The sequence below is a fragment of the Achroia grisella genome, unplaced genomic scaffold (assembly GCF_030625045.1).
Source record: "Achroia grisella isolate CSIRO2021 unplaced genomic scaffold, CSIRO_AGI_Agris_v1 utg780, whole genome shotgun sequence".
Classification (NCBI taxonomy): Eukaryota; Metazoa; Arthropoda; class Insecta; order Lepidoptera; family Pyralidae; genus Achroia; species Achroia grisella.
The window spans coordinates 6691282-6706718 of record NW_026713020.1 but is presented as its reverse complement, the minus strand read 5'-3'; the positions used below and the strand labels follow the sequence as shown (position 1 = coordinate 6706718).

Below are 15437 nucleotides of genomic sequence, written 5' to 3'. Positions count from 1 at the left end.
ATACTGTTAAAGAAAGATTTCGGTAATACACATTGTTATATTTGGAAAAAAGTACGTATAGTCGAAGTGTTAAACAGAAAAAAATATATAGAAACGCTAAGGAAACAAAAAAAAATAGAATTTTATACTTAATAAGATAAAAACTAACACTTATATCAGTTTAAAATATTCTTTTACGAATAGAGTTGATTTTATTGTTTTGTGGTTATGTTTATTTTTTCTAAGTTAAAATTGTGGTTATCTCAATTGATCTTGGTATCATATTAAATTTAATTGTTAAAGAAAAAACAATACATTGCGTATTTTATATTGATATATTTAAAGAATAATTAATGATTTATTTAATTTATTTGTTTGTTGGTTTTGATCTCCGTTTAACTTTTGTTCATTTCAGGTCAAACAAGCCTTTTTTTATTTTTTCTTAATACTTTGAGTCACACAACGGTCGTGTGATTTAAGATGGTTTGGTGATGTCGTCGGTTTAGTTTCTGAACGGTAACGTTTTTGACAAATCGGAAATATCAGTCAGTGTCATTTTTGTGTGTCACAAAATCTGAATAGTTGTCAATTTCGTAAAATTTTCTAATAATTTTTCTCTTGTTTGCATTTTGTGATCAACTTGATTCTCATGTGTTCACGTGTTGTATTATTTTAACTGTATATGTGAATTGTGATTTCAGTTGGTATATAAAATAGCGTATATACTTTGTTATAATGGTTAGTTATGTTTTATTATACTATATACGTAAAAACATGAAGTTATACCTGTCGTCGATTGAAATATAGTATAGTTAACATTCCAGGGTCAGTTGTATGTCAGCTTGCTTTAAATGCGAACAGTTTCATATACATTTTGCTTTTGTTGCAAAATAGTCACACCGGCAAAAGTAGGTAGGGTATTCGTAAAGAAAAACCAACCTTATTTCAACTGGTTGTGCGTGCAATTTAGCGTGTACACACTTAAAATTTACTTCCGATTGCATTCAATTGCTTCTAATAAATACTTAATGAATCTTTTACTGCGGGAAATACAGCACATCGATTGTCCGCTGTGCCATGCCATCTATTCTCAAATAATCAATATTCTGTTTAACCTTTGATTACTCCAGGTGTTGTATTTCACATAAGTGCAGCTGAGACAGAAGTGGTTTGTTACTATTGTGGACTAATAACCCTATTATTAGCAATGTTAGGTTGTGCTTCATGCGGTTCGCCTGGAAGCCATCATGATAAATTCCTGGTGAATTTGTCGTGATGTGCTAACAGACCTGACCTCACGTTCATAATATAGCTCTTATCATCCTCCACTGGTTTCTGCCAATGTAAATATTTAGCGTAGGCAAGTGCATATTCCATTATCATTCATAAAAATTTAATTCGAATAAAAATATCATTATACATTAATTAATATGAAGATCAGCCATCTTCATATTAATTAATGTATAATGATATTTTCATCATAATCAGTCTAGCCATTTTTACATAACTTATGTGATGTTGTATGTAACAAAAAAACTTTTTATTCAATCAATTTTACATTACTTGTATGTGTGTATACTTACACCTATAAATGTATTTACCAGTAACATTAACATAACACAAGTATTGTATTAATAAAAAGAAATCTATTTTATATGTGATTCGAACAACACACTCATGAACATATATATATAGATGACAAGATCATCATACACAAGACACATATAGTACCCCATTCCAGATGACTCTGTAGTTTCACTGCCATGTCTCTATAGATAATCTCTATAGGGATCTTCATACTGTAAATTTGTCATTGACCACAAAGGAAGTTCATGGCATAATCTAGAATAAAGTAATTCCAATTTAGTGAGATCCATTTGAATATTAATAAAATGATAAAATATTATAAATAAATTGAATAAATTAGTATCACTATATTTTTTTTTAGAGGATGATAATGGAATGGAGCACCCGTCTGCACTGACGGTTTACGCTGATGGGGCACTAGTGGAGGATGATAGGATGAACATGTAGTCAGATCAGTTAGCCCAATGTGACAAATTCACCGAATTTATCATGATGGTTTCCAGGGGAACCTGACATGGTACATTGCTAGCAATGGAATCATTAGTCCACATTACTAACAATCCCCTTATCCCTAGTATCACTATATTATTAGTACAGTATGTAGGTATGGTACTAACCCAGGATGATTCACATACCTCTAGTTTCAATTTAAGCTTGTGTTATGGGTAATTAACACACCGAAATACCTAACTACATATACTTCATAAAACACCCAGACCAATACAAACAATCATATTCATAGATACAAATGTTTCCATAGTGCAAAGAATCAAAGCTGCAACCATTAGAAGTAAGACAGTTTACCAAACCACTAGACTACTGCAAAAAAATCATAAAGTCAAACTTTATGATAGATTATAGAATTATTGTTTGTATCTTAGTATACACATATAGGAAACATGGAGTCTATTAGATGAGGCCTATGTCTTAGGATAAACTGGCGAACTTAGGAAGTGAAATAACAATAAACAAAACCAACATTAACTTTACCATCAGTATAAATGCAAAGGATGAATAAATAAATAAATACTTATATAGGCTTAATTACAAATAGTATACAATACAGATCATTTAAACGAACAGGAATTTTGGTTAGTAAATGCCAACTCTATTTATAATACTTTTTATTTGTCATCAGGATGTCCTCTCCCGTCCAGCTGAAGAGTTCACCAATGATGAGACAGTGGAGCACCTGTGGGCAGCGAGAGCAATGGAGCATAGTGATATTTATTTCAATGTAATTACTATTATATTATTTTTGCCAAAGTACTACAAAACTGCTAGTTTAAAGACAGTTGTTGATATTTGTAATTCTTATGTAAACTACAATAATAATTATTTATAACAACTAATATGAAGAAAGGGATTGTTAGTAAGGGGAATTTTTGCCAGCATTGTCAGGTTCACCTGGCATTGCTGGTGTTTCAGACCATCATAAGCTACAGTATTTTTTATTTCTATTAAATGTGGTAAAGCGCCGGATATTAATTTCTAGACTTGCTACTATTTATTAATTTATGGGATATGCTTGTTTGCCACAAATCACAGTCAATATTTTTTATACTACAATAAAAAATATTGACTTTCACATTACAGTTGTTGATGAAACAGAGCAAACACAAAGTATTGTATATGGTGGCTGACATGTTAACAGAATCACAGATTTTTCAGCCCATTAAAAATAAATATGTCATAGCATCTACAGATGACTTTTTATAGCATATCTCTGGTTCTATAATCCTAACTGACATATTTAAGCAAGCACTTAATTCCTAAGCCTCATTATTGTCATTATCATCTCAGCCTGGAAGACGTCCACTGCTGGACATAGGCCCCCAAAGATCTCCACGACGATCGGTCCTGCGCTGCATCCATCACCTTCCAGCGATCCACTTCATAAGCCTATTTAATTAAAATTATTTTATTAATTTCTAGGTGTTATGCTCAGTGGACACAAGATGGCTCCGGTTGACCCCACATGACGACCTCATATACACGCATTTCAGGCAAGACTTCCCCGACTTAGATGTCTCATACATCAAGGAGGAAGAAATTAAGAATAATATGAACAAAGCAAAATGGCGCGTGTTCTGTGAGAAATTTAAAACCATAGTTGAAGATTATAGTTTCGGTACCTTAATGAGAGCAGATACTAAAGGGGATTACTCGGAACAGAATACGATATTAGTACCACGGGTTCAGTTCTATGCAGTGGAAATAGCGAGAAACAAGGAATGTCTTAATAATGAAGTGAAGAAAAGGTACAAATGTGCCTCTAAGGCGAACATGGCAGCTCAGACCCATAAAACTGAAGTAGCTGTATAACATTCTATTATCTAAACACATGCATATACCTGCCAGTTAATATTAAAAATGTAGTTGATGGTGAAATGGGAAAAAAATAACAATTTGAAAAGATTTTTCTCTGTAATGGCCTTATTCTGTATGCCAATGTAGTCTTATCTTATATATTTATATATATATTCTTTGTGTATTTATCACCTTAACCGAAACGGCTGGACCGATTTGGATGAAATTTTCTATGTGTATTTTAATGAGTTCCTGGAGGGACATTGCTTTTTTGAGCTGGACAGTGTTGAGGGTTCCGCGAGTTTGCATTAATTAGTTTTTCAGCAAGTGTAATAATTATATAGTCAGGAACTATAAATTATTTAGGTAATATGATATTTAAAAATTTCATGTATCAAATCTCATTAATTGAAGACAAAATTGAATTTGAATTTAGAATGTATTAAGAAATTGGATCAAATAAAGAACAATTAATAAACATATTGCGTCAAATTAGAAGAAAGAACATCCTTCTTTATTCATTTTCAATTATCATATAATTGAAAATGAAAAGAAGAATTATATTCTTTCTTCTAATTATATTAGATTCATTTTGAAGTTGATGAACAATTATGTGACAGATTTAGATTGTTATATTTTTCCATTACACCTATAAATAATAATACAGCTATGTTAGAATTAAGGATTATAGTATGTTAACAAAATTTGTAATAATCTTGTTGCATACACATTATTATAGTCTATAGTCGAGAAGAAGACTCATTAGAAACATGTATCAGCCAGTTAATTAGCAATAATTAGATTAGTTATATAAGGGATTACTACAGATCAATCTCAAAGATCATTTTTGTCCTAAGAGTTGCATAAAGGTAGTACTTGTGAGGGGTTAAAAACACTCTTAAAGTGAATTATAAAAGGATTAATTTTATATAATTCGTAGTGATCAATAGGACTTTTTGAAATCATTGCTATTGTAAAAACATTTATTCTATAAAAAAAAAAGTATATAAAGTGTACTACAGTGTTATGACTGATTGATCGTTGATCGAATGCAAAGCGGTTTTATATTAAGACATTTGGAATTAACTAGAATTAAATACGGTGTGATTTTGACCACTCGTCACGAGAGGGCGTTTCTGATAATTAATTCATATTTTATTACAAAGCCCTTTGCTTCCAAGCTGTACGGAGCAATAAACTACACTGGTCTCTATGATCTGTGATCACACTGTGATATTGGCAGCCTACGATACAGGGTGACGTGAGTGGTAGCTTCTTCGGCATCAAAAGGTCTTCCACAGGCAGTATATTAAGAAAACGATTTTTTTCCGAGTTATATGAATATAATGTTCTTATGATTCGTGCCTAGTTGGTTTTTGCCCCTGAAGTCCATTAATCTGTAACCAACTTTAGTTTTTTTATAAGTGGCCTAAACTGTAATCGAAACTTGGTTATGATGGAAAAGCATTCGGTATCACCTTTATCTCGTTTAAAATAATGCTGGTAAGATATTTTTATTTAATATAAGAATATTGTTAGCACTATGTGAATAGGGTGCTCAATTACTCAATGCATTTTATATCAATAAAATTTTCTATGTACCTATATTAGTTTCTTTTAATTTAAAATACCTATGAATAAATTGTAGCGAAATCTAAACTATACAGCGACGGCCTCGGTGGTCTAGTGGTTTAGCACACCGCTTTACTTCTGATAGTCGCGGGTTCTATTCCTCGCACGGCACCAACATTTGTATCAATGTGTATGATTGTTTGTATAAGTCTGGGTGTTCTCTATGTATATTGTGTATGTATTTATAAAAAAAAGTATCTATGTATTTATATCAGTTGTCTAGTACGCATAACACAAGCTCTGCTTAGCTTGGACGTAGATGGCGCTGTGTGAATTGTCCAAGGATATTATACAATATAGGTGTATTTCTAAAATATAAAATTGTTATGTATTCGCTTTAATTTCCCGATGCTCATCAGCTGTCCTCCTAAGCTGTAGCGTACGCTTAGGTGAATTAAATAAGAATTACTTGGGTCCCCATTGCTCAGTCAACCGTTGATAACTATGACTGATTTATTTCCTACACAAGTACCTATTATATTTATTTATTTTTAACAATCATGCTATTTGGCAGTTACACAAAATTTTTCGTTCTATAATACTATAGTTCAAATGAAATTTATTTTATCGGATTAAGTAAATAAGTATTGTTGAACATTTAAAAGAGCTAATATATAAAGTTCTTGCCCGTCCATGTGATCATTCTGCTTTCCGAATGAGCGATAGAATCGAATATGCTTTTATTTGCATTATACAGTGAAAGAGAATAATTATGTGTAAATATTAATCAATACATCTATATAAGTATAATAAGGATGCACTATTGTTAAAAGCAATTTTTTCAGGGCAGCCTTAGGGTAACTTTATACCACTATTCAAGTGTTTATAGTAAGTTTATTTAAAAAAATATTAATTCCATTTCCATTAAATTCATCTGCGGTTGACATCTTAAAAATTTTTAGAAGTACAGTTTTTGTAACCTGAGCTTTAGTCGGTATATGACAATAAAATTATATTGCTTTTAATTACAAATAACACCGGTTTTTTTTTATGAATGATAATGGAATGGTGTACCTGCCTGCGTTAACGGTTTAAGCTGGTGGGACAACAGTCGATAATGATGAGCATAAGGTTAGGTCAGTTATCCAATCGTGGTAATTTCACCATGAATTTATCATGGCTTCCGGGGAACCATGTGAAGATAAATTTGATATGGTACATTGCTAACAATGCGGTTATTATAGTCCACATTACTAACAATCCCCATACCCCTGACAAAGGGGTTTCTACATCCATGAACTCTTATGAGCATGGTTGTGTTAAGGTACAGTGTGTTTCGGAGGGGAAGTAGGAAGAAATGTGTTCCCGGAGAAATACAACCCTGGATTCTTCAAGTCTATGGTGAATAGATATCTTCTGGGTAAGCGCACTACATCCTAGGTCTTGTCATCATTTACCTTCAGATGAGGTAAGACCAAGCCCAATCCCATTATTAATAAAAAAAAAAGAAGGGATAAGATTAAAATGATAAGATCGATAAAGACGAAATATAAAGACAATTGCTTTTTATATTTTTATTTGTCTTATAAACTAAGGGTTCACGAGGTTTCCATTGCGGTGGCGGTCTCCTCCGTGTATTTACCCTTATCCTTGCCGAGGGCGGCCAGTCTGCCCTTCGCTCTGCGGTCCAAGATGGCTTTTCGGTCCTTGTTCATCTTTAATTTGACAATAACGCACTGGTAAAAAGAAATCACAGATTAAAATAAAGTATGAATATGTTAATCATAATAATATAGATTAAAAAAAAAATCAGAGCCATGGAAGTGTCTCAGCAGTAGCCATGCCCTTTCAAACTTCAGCCTTCAGTCGTAACATCAGGCATCTGTAAGAAATGTAGACATAGTCTAAGGCATAAAGTTATCATCATTTTTAATAACTGCTAGGTTGTGTATTTGGAGTTTTGTTGTCATTGAGAATCGTTTTGTATCTTTATGTGAACCCACTGTGTAAATCTGGACTATATTTGTTTAGTTTCATTATAAAAATGTACAGAACAGTTTTATCAAGTGTCTAATACACATCAGGGTTGGGAAGGCAAGGGATGGTTAATTACAAGTTATAGTGTCCCCAATGCTAATAATCTTCAATGGCAGATCAACTTCCACTCAATCCCCCATCATCGGAAATCATTGTGGTAAATTCTCCATAATGGGTTGACTTCATGTTCATCCTAACAATTTTCCCTGGTGCCTGGCCTATAATACCAGACACAGGCAGGTGATCATAACACAGACCATATTATCAAACAAGTAACTATAGTAGGGACAAGTAGTTTGTGATATACCAATGTTTGACATGCTTAAGTGCATTTAATAATCATATAAATATCAAATCATAAAAATCTAGCATTGAAAATACTATAGTAGATATTTCATAACATATTTCATGCTGAATTCACAAAATTTAGTACTTCCAATATTAAATAGGGTTACCATTAACTTCATGTGTATATATAGTGTTCTAATAAATATATTTTCTTCTATTATGTATCATTCTTAGGAATGATACATTATTGAATACTATTCCTAGTTGTTATGGGGAATTCATTGCATACATTTAGGGAGTTTTAGTAATAACTGTAGTTTTACATATATTCATTGTATTATTTTAATTATAGGTCAGGCAGGAATTGATCTTAACCTAGTCTTTTCCCAGTTTAGAGTGCCATCTGCACTCGCTCCATAACATTTGGCGAAGCTCTAAGGGCCAGCTGCGGCCAGCATTAGAATAGATTGAAATATATATTATAGTTTATTGATAGATCATAGCCCATATATTTTCTCTTCATAGCATTGTCAATATTATCTGATTGCACAAAAAATGTGCCTTGTTTTATATGTTAATTGTCACATGACTAATCCTTGTTAATGTGTACTTAGAACAAAAATTTTTTATAAGATTAACATGCTAATTTCTTTCTAGTTCTTGTGATTCAAAAAGTCTGTGTTCCAAATGAGTAGTAGAATAAAAAAAATGTGAAAAAGTTTATTTCTTTATCTCAATGTATAATATACTGTGAATAAAACTTCTAAAATATTATGTGTAGTCAGAAAGAAATTAAGTATCTGATTAGGTCTGTGATACAGGTTTCAACCTAGTTCAGACTCCAGACTCCAACAAGGAGTAACTTGTAAGTTTAAATATATATATTATCTTTTTCATACTGTAGGTTTCCTTGTGAGCCATAAATAAAGATTATTATTATTATTAATACCTTTGAAGGATGGATGCCCACATAAACACTGGCGCCATTGGCCTTTTCGCGTTGAATCCTCTCAATGTATACTACAAACTTCTTACGGTAGACTTGGACTACTTTACCAACTTGCTGACCTTTGTAGTGACCACGCACAACCTGAGAATAATTGTGAGAACAGAGAGTTATATAGAATGTTCTGGTTTTAATATCGGACTTTATTGGTAAGATTGGTAGATTTAAATAACTAAAAATTCATCATCATTTCAGCCCAGAGACGGCAACTGCTGAATGTAGGCCCCCCTGTAAAATCTACACAATGAACCAACACTTTCTAACTCAATAACAATTAATAAAGACTTAATGTATGTGAGGCTTTTACCCATATAGAACCGTATGTAAAGAAATCAAAAATAAATAAATGTTCACTTCACAGATCTTAAACTTATATTAATTGTTTCATTTTCACAACTAAACGTCTAAATATATCTTAATGAAATTTGATGTGATCTTCTATTTAGATTAACAAACACCAGGTTTTCTTCTAAATTATCTAGAGTGCACAGACATATCATAGTAAATATTAAAAATAATGTTAAATTTAATTTTCATCATACAATTTGTCTTTTTTTTGTAACACTGGTGGAGTGGATATTGTTAAATGTTACTACTTTAATTATTAAATATAAATAAAGATTTTTGTTCATGTACATAGGTTAGAATTCTTGTAGTATAAAGGTTATAGGCAACTGTAACCTGCATACACAAACAATAACCATATATAACCAATCATATAAGTTTCTAACAATTGTAATAAATAAAATATACATTTAACAAGCTATTTTAAAGCGTATTGAGTCTCGAGGCAAAATAATCAGAGCCAATTTTTGAACCATGGTACTGACTAGCATGGCTTGTTCCAGACTTGCTAAAGAAAACCTTCAGCTCGTCCGTCACTAGCCAGCAATCGTCAGCAGTCTGTGAATGGTTTGTCATCATCATTTTATCTTGCACTCAGTTACCCACTATACACAAAATCCGAAATTTAATGCAAAATTTATTAACGATGCTTTATAAATATTTCATGTATATCATATTATAATCGTACCTGAACTTCGTCGTCCTTTCGGATTGGCATAGATTTAACGTTAAACTTTTGCCTGAGTTCTTTGGAGAGAGGTGCTGACATAAGAACTCGTCTGATGTGTGAAGGGGCACTGAAGTGCCTCTTCCTGTTTTTCCTCCGCGAGGATGTGACAAGTTTATTGTACTTCATTCCGATGTTCTTCGCTGAAAAGCCAAAATACCACGTTTTATTGTTTTATACGACTGAATGTTTAGGTTATCATCTCCCTATGCGTGCTAAACGTCAAATTGTCCCGGCGAATAATTTTATAATCCATAATCATATTATGGAAAATATTAATGCTGTGTAAAGCGAAATATTTTCTAGAAAGACACTTCCTTAAATTTAAAGATATTAACAAGCGTAATGTTACGATTTTTAAGGATAAAACAACGTACCCTAAACAACACGGCAAAGAACCGAAATAAAAAAGGAAACTCTATACAGTGTTGTCATATGCGAAAAAAATGTATGTCAAAACAAATATTATGTTAATGAATGTTGAAATTTGTAATAAATAATTTAATAATTAATTATAACCTGCTTGTAAATTAATTATTAAATAAAATGAATAATATAGATATGACAAGATATGTGTTGTTGAAAATTAAGTTTGTGTTATTGGGGTCACAACATATTTGATACTAGTAACATTGTCTGAAACTTTATTATCTGTCTTATGTGCAGTTCCTTTATACCCAGAAAGTAATTATAAGGAACTTTAACAAATCTATTAAAGTTAGCATTTATAAACAATAAAAAATAACTATTAGAAAGGTACTTTTTACTGTTACGAGTAAATAATCCATAAAAAGGGTGCCTATGAATCAGTCGCAATTACTTTTTTAAATTTAAACTTGAAGTTAATAACCGAAATTAATTTGCAAGAAATAAATGGGGTTTCCATTATAGTTTTTAAATAAATTGAAGTATACTTGTAAGATTTTTTTTTAATAAGTAATTAAGTGCAGCAATATTTTGTTCTTTCATATTGTATTTGTTCTAAGGGCTCGATATTTTTCCTATCTTGTTAATACCGAAAATGGTTCTATTATAAATTATAGTGTGTGAATAATTCGAATCGAGTCCTTCATTACCTCCGCGTGGTCATCCCTGGAATGCAATGGTTGTCAATAAATGTTTTTTTTCTTTTGCAATTCACATTCCACAGTAATGCTGTAAAATCTAAATAATCCTGTTAGGTACTGTTTAATACATATGCACATCAAAATACTGAAACAAAATAAGTTTTTTCTCGTAAATGTTACTTAATGTAATAGGAGTTGACAATTTATACAGTAAAATTATTTGTCCTGTTAGATCTTAATCAGATGTCCATTTTAATGTAAATAAACTAATAATATAAACACAGTACAACTCACACAGCGCCATCTAGTCCCAAGCTAAGTGGGGGGAAGGGTTTTGTTAGTAATGTGGACTCATGACTCCATTACTAGCAATGTGCCATGTCAGGTTGACCTCCACGCGGTTCCCCCTGGAAACCATCGTGTTAAATTCCTGGTGAATTTGTCACGATGGGCCACTGGTGCCCCGCCAGCGTAAACCGTTAGCGCAGGCGGGTGCACCATTCCATTATCATCCATAAAAAAAAAAAAAGTCCCAAGCTAAGTGGGGGGAAGGGTTTTGTTAGTAATGTGGACTCATGACTCCATTACTAGCAATGTGCCATCGTGACCTCCAAAAACCATCGTGATAAATTTCTGGTGAATTTGTCACGATGGGCTGACTGACCTGACCTCATGCTCACCTTATCATCCTCCACTGGTGCCCCGCCAGTGTAAACTTAGCGCAGGCGGGTGCACCATTACCAAAACTAGCCGTTCCCGGGACTTTGTCCGCGTGGAGTTTAAATTTATTTTTCTAAAATGGAAGAATTTTTCTAAAGTAAAAGTAGCCTAAGTTACTCCTTATTACCTCAGATATATGCCAAAAAAAGTCCCGTCAAAATCGGTCCAGCCATTTCAGTGATTAGCCAGAACAAACAGACAGACAGACAAAAATGTTATTTTGGTGTATGTACCATATTTATAATCATATGTAGTAAAAAACGGTTATTTCAATATTACAAACAGATACTCCTTTTTTTATTTATATCTATAACATTTTGCAGTCGTTATCTACAGCTAGTGTGATGCTGACGACCACATTTTGTAGCGACGCGACGACGGTGTGGTAACGCATAAGGTAATTGTGATCGCGCCCAGCGTTGCCTGATTTTTCATGCGTATCTCTGACAATTTCTCCGATTACCCCATCTAGGTTAGAAAGGTACATTTTATCATTATTTTATCTGTGGAGTAATGTAATATGGACTCTATTCTCTCAATTAGTCTCTCATCTGGGCCGTAGTGAGTGAATTTTAAATTTTTTTTATGTAAATCGAATGACAAACAAGCTGACGTCTCAACTGATGATCGACGTCGACAACGGACATAAAGTTATTATAAGTAAAAAAAAAACAATATATATATAAGATAAATTGCGGGAAGCCACAATACATATTTTCATTGAGTAAGAACAGCGAGGAAAAGAAAAAAATATTGGATATAAAAATAAAATGCAAAAAAAGTATGTACCCTCAGTCTATGGAAACTGAGTGCGTAATATATAAAAAAATATATATATATATATATATACTTTATTGCACTTGTAACAATATCAAATAAAAAGATGTTATACAAAAATGAGAGCAATAGTGGGCTTATCTCTGATAAGAATCTCTTCCAGCCAACCTAACGCTATGACAGAGGTGGTAGTTAACGGACAATGATAGTGCTCAAAATAATTTCCTTTGGAAAGTATACACTCTCTCCTGAGGAACCAAAAACCATTGCTCCTCCGAATATCCTTCAATTCTTGTCCCTGGTGGGTCTAACTAGCGAACTTTGAAAACGGATGAGCATAATAAATCTATGCAAGTCGCAGTACTTGTCATAGCACCTGACAATAGCCCAAAATCCTCAACAAAAAAATGTGTCGCCCGTGATACTACTCGTGCGTTGCCATTCCTAACTTATTCTGTTATTTGATTGCCTTATCTCAGTTTTAATCGAAACATAGTTTACAAAGCAAGTTGCTTGCCGACTGTAAATGTATAATTAGGACTTTTTACAAAGTCTATCTAGGGCTCTACCCTTAAAAGCGGGACTGGGGTAGTTCCTTCTACTAATTTTGGCCTAAAACGGGGTATGCTTTGCAACGCTGATCTTACGCACTTTAATGGTAAACCAAGGGGAAGTGAGGGGCGGGATACCGGCGCGAAGTAGGATGAAATGATAGGGTTGACATATAGTCAAATAACGCCTCATGGCAGGGGGAAAGGAGATTGATAGTAATGGGGACTGTTGACCTCAGTGCTAGCAATGTATGTCAGGTTGACCTCGACGCGGTTCCCCCTGGAAACCAGCATGATAAATTATTAGTGAATTTGTCACGAAGGGTTAACCTACCTGACCTCTTCTTATCATCCTCCACTGGTGCCCCGCTAACGTATACCATTAGCGCAGGTAGGAGCACCATATCATTATCTACCTATTAAAAAAACGTCTCTTGGCAATTTCTTTGGTACTTAATCATGATAGTATTTAGGAACACCTCGTCGAGATCGACCTAACAAAGTCGATAGTTAGCATTTACAACAATGGTGTAAGGACAACCATTGTACTAACTGGCATCAATCGCCTTTATGTACTTACAATAAAGACTATTTTTTCTACATTTTGCTAACGCATGTCCCCTAATCGCTAAGCCCTAACCAAAGAAGTCGCATCTCGGCGATTACTCGTGAGACACAATATAATATCGTTACATCTGAGACGGGAGATCACACGGATCATGTTTACCGTATCGGTGGCTATCAGTTTACCTACGACCTTGTGACCTCGGAGTCTGCATGCCCAACCCGGCAGGATGCGTGGACCAAAACAGAGGGAGCTGGCATCGGTAACGCATGTCCGAGCCTGCGCAATCTGTAGCTCTCGCCCGGGCTTTCAGTGAATGAACGGGCACCGCGAGAAGCGCACGTCTCCGCGCCGACACAGGAGCCCGAGCTTGATATGTGTGGTGCGGTGAGGAGGCCCAGGGTGTGATGACACCGGCGTGAAACCAGAGATGGCCGCGCGCTCACCGGAGCCCGGCCACCACCGACCATGTGCAGCTACATAGGTAAGACGCTCGTCAAGGTCACCCTGTAAACAATATTCCCTGGTGAGATCCTCCATGACGCCGTCGGAGATCCTAAAAATTTACGAGCAATTGCCGTATGATTGGATTTTGCGATTTCACATAGTTTTTGTCTCGGCATTATGAATGTCTTGAAAGTGACTTTAAATTATTCGTATGTCGTGTAGAGAATCTATTTGAACCTACAAATACGGCGGAGATGGGTAGGCACGGTAACGAAGCGATTAAGCCTTTAAATAATGGGTTCCGTAACTCTCTGTGTGAATCTTATCTGCTCTTATTAAAGTACCTCAGTTGGGGGGCTCGAGATGATTTTGTAAAGTTAGCGTTTCTCGCGTACTTTTTTAATTAAAGTTCGGGAGCGAAAACTAAATTAAAATTCTTGTATATTTTCTATGTCCTTCATTATTCGATATTTGAATATTGAAACAACATGTGGTTGAAGAAAATTTCTAATTCATAAGTACTCAAAATACTGTAACTAACATATACATAATCTTTATTTAGTGAAGAAACATATAAAAATCCCGTTTTCTTTTCCAACTGTAATTATTATTTAATGTTGCTTAAATAAAATAAATATTTTAATTCTGTTAAATTATAAATGACAAATATTTTTTTTAATTAACACTAATTACTAAGTCTAGAATGCCGTGGACTAAATGTAAAAAAAATAACAAATAATTTATTAAATTTTAAACTTAAATTTACGCGTGTAACGTCGAGCGCAACAGTTTTAATTTTATAAAAATCGAACAAAGTGCTATTCCTTCAAATTATAACATTATGAATATATGTTATTCTAGAGTATTTCACGAAAGATTCGTTTATTTTATGTTTGGTTCAACCAGAGAACATTTTATATTTCTTCATAGTACTCGTTATTTAGGGTGGGGTTTTTATAAGTACCATTGAGTTGCAAACTTGCTGAGTCCTCGTGATTGTAACCGGTTGCCATAGTCTATGGACACTCACAATATTTCGGATATTGCGTGCATATAACTCTTGAAAAAATTGATTTGGACATATACGTCTATTTTTAAGGACCATTCTTTTTCTAATTGACCGTTCCTTTGGACCTCACTCCTTACTTTAAGGTTGGGAGAAGATCGTCCTTTAATATTTCGGTAGATCAAACATTTGTCTTTGTATTTAAGAAAATAAAATCCACTGATTTACAATAGACCCCTAAAATACCTCTTTAAACAAAAAAGTAAGTCAATTAAACTCTTTATTCGTAGAAAGGGACTAATTGTCTATTCTTATAATTAAAGATCTTACAGATATTCAAATTCTGAATGTATTTTTTTCTAAGAATCTCCTTTTAAAAAAAGCTTTACTACTGTATATTTGCGTGTACATTTTTGATTCTAATTTACTCTCCGGTGATGGAAAATTATTGCC

The 15437-nt window shown here is 33.6% G+C and overlaps 2 protein-coding genes across 2 annotated transcripts; one reads left to right on the top strand and one right to left on the bottom strand.

Moving 5' to 3' along the window:
• Positions 1 to 527: 527 nt before the first annotated feature.
• On the top strand, positions 528 to 4411 carry LOC131851004 (protein PBDC1). The gene is made up of 3 exons (XM_059201428.1): positions 528 to 717; positions 2705 to 2803; positions 3502 to 4411. The coding sequence occupies exons 1-3, from the start codon at positions 715 to 717 to the stop codon at positions 3889 to 3891; spliced, it is 492 nt and encodes a 163-aa protein (XP_059057411.1). The 5' UTR covers positions 528 to 714; the 3' UTR covers positions 3892 to 4411.
• A 2578-nt stretch (positions 4412 to 6989) lies between these two features.
• On the bottom strand, positions 6990 to 10298 carry LOC131850900 (large ribosomal subunit protein uL24). The gene is made up of 4 exons (XM_059201284.1): positions 10229 to 10298; positions 9813 to 9994; positions 8723 to 8863; positions 6990 to 7184 (listed from the first exon to the last, which is right to left on the bottom strand). The coding sequence occupies exons 2-4, from the start codon at positions 9978 to 9980 to the stop codon at positions 7047 to 7049; spliced, it is 447 nt and encodes a 148-aa protein (XP_059057267.1). The 5' UTR covers positions 9981 to 9994; positions 10229 to 10298; the 3' UTR covers positions 6990 to 7046.
• Positions 10299 to 15437: the final 5139 nt, after the last annotated feature.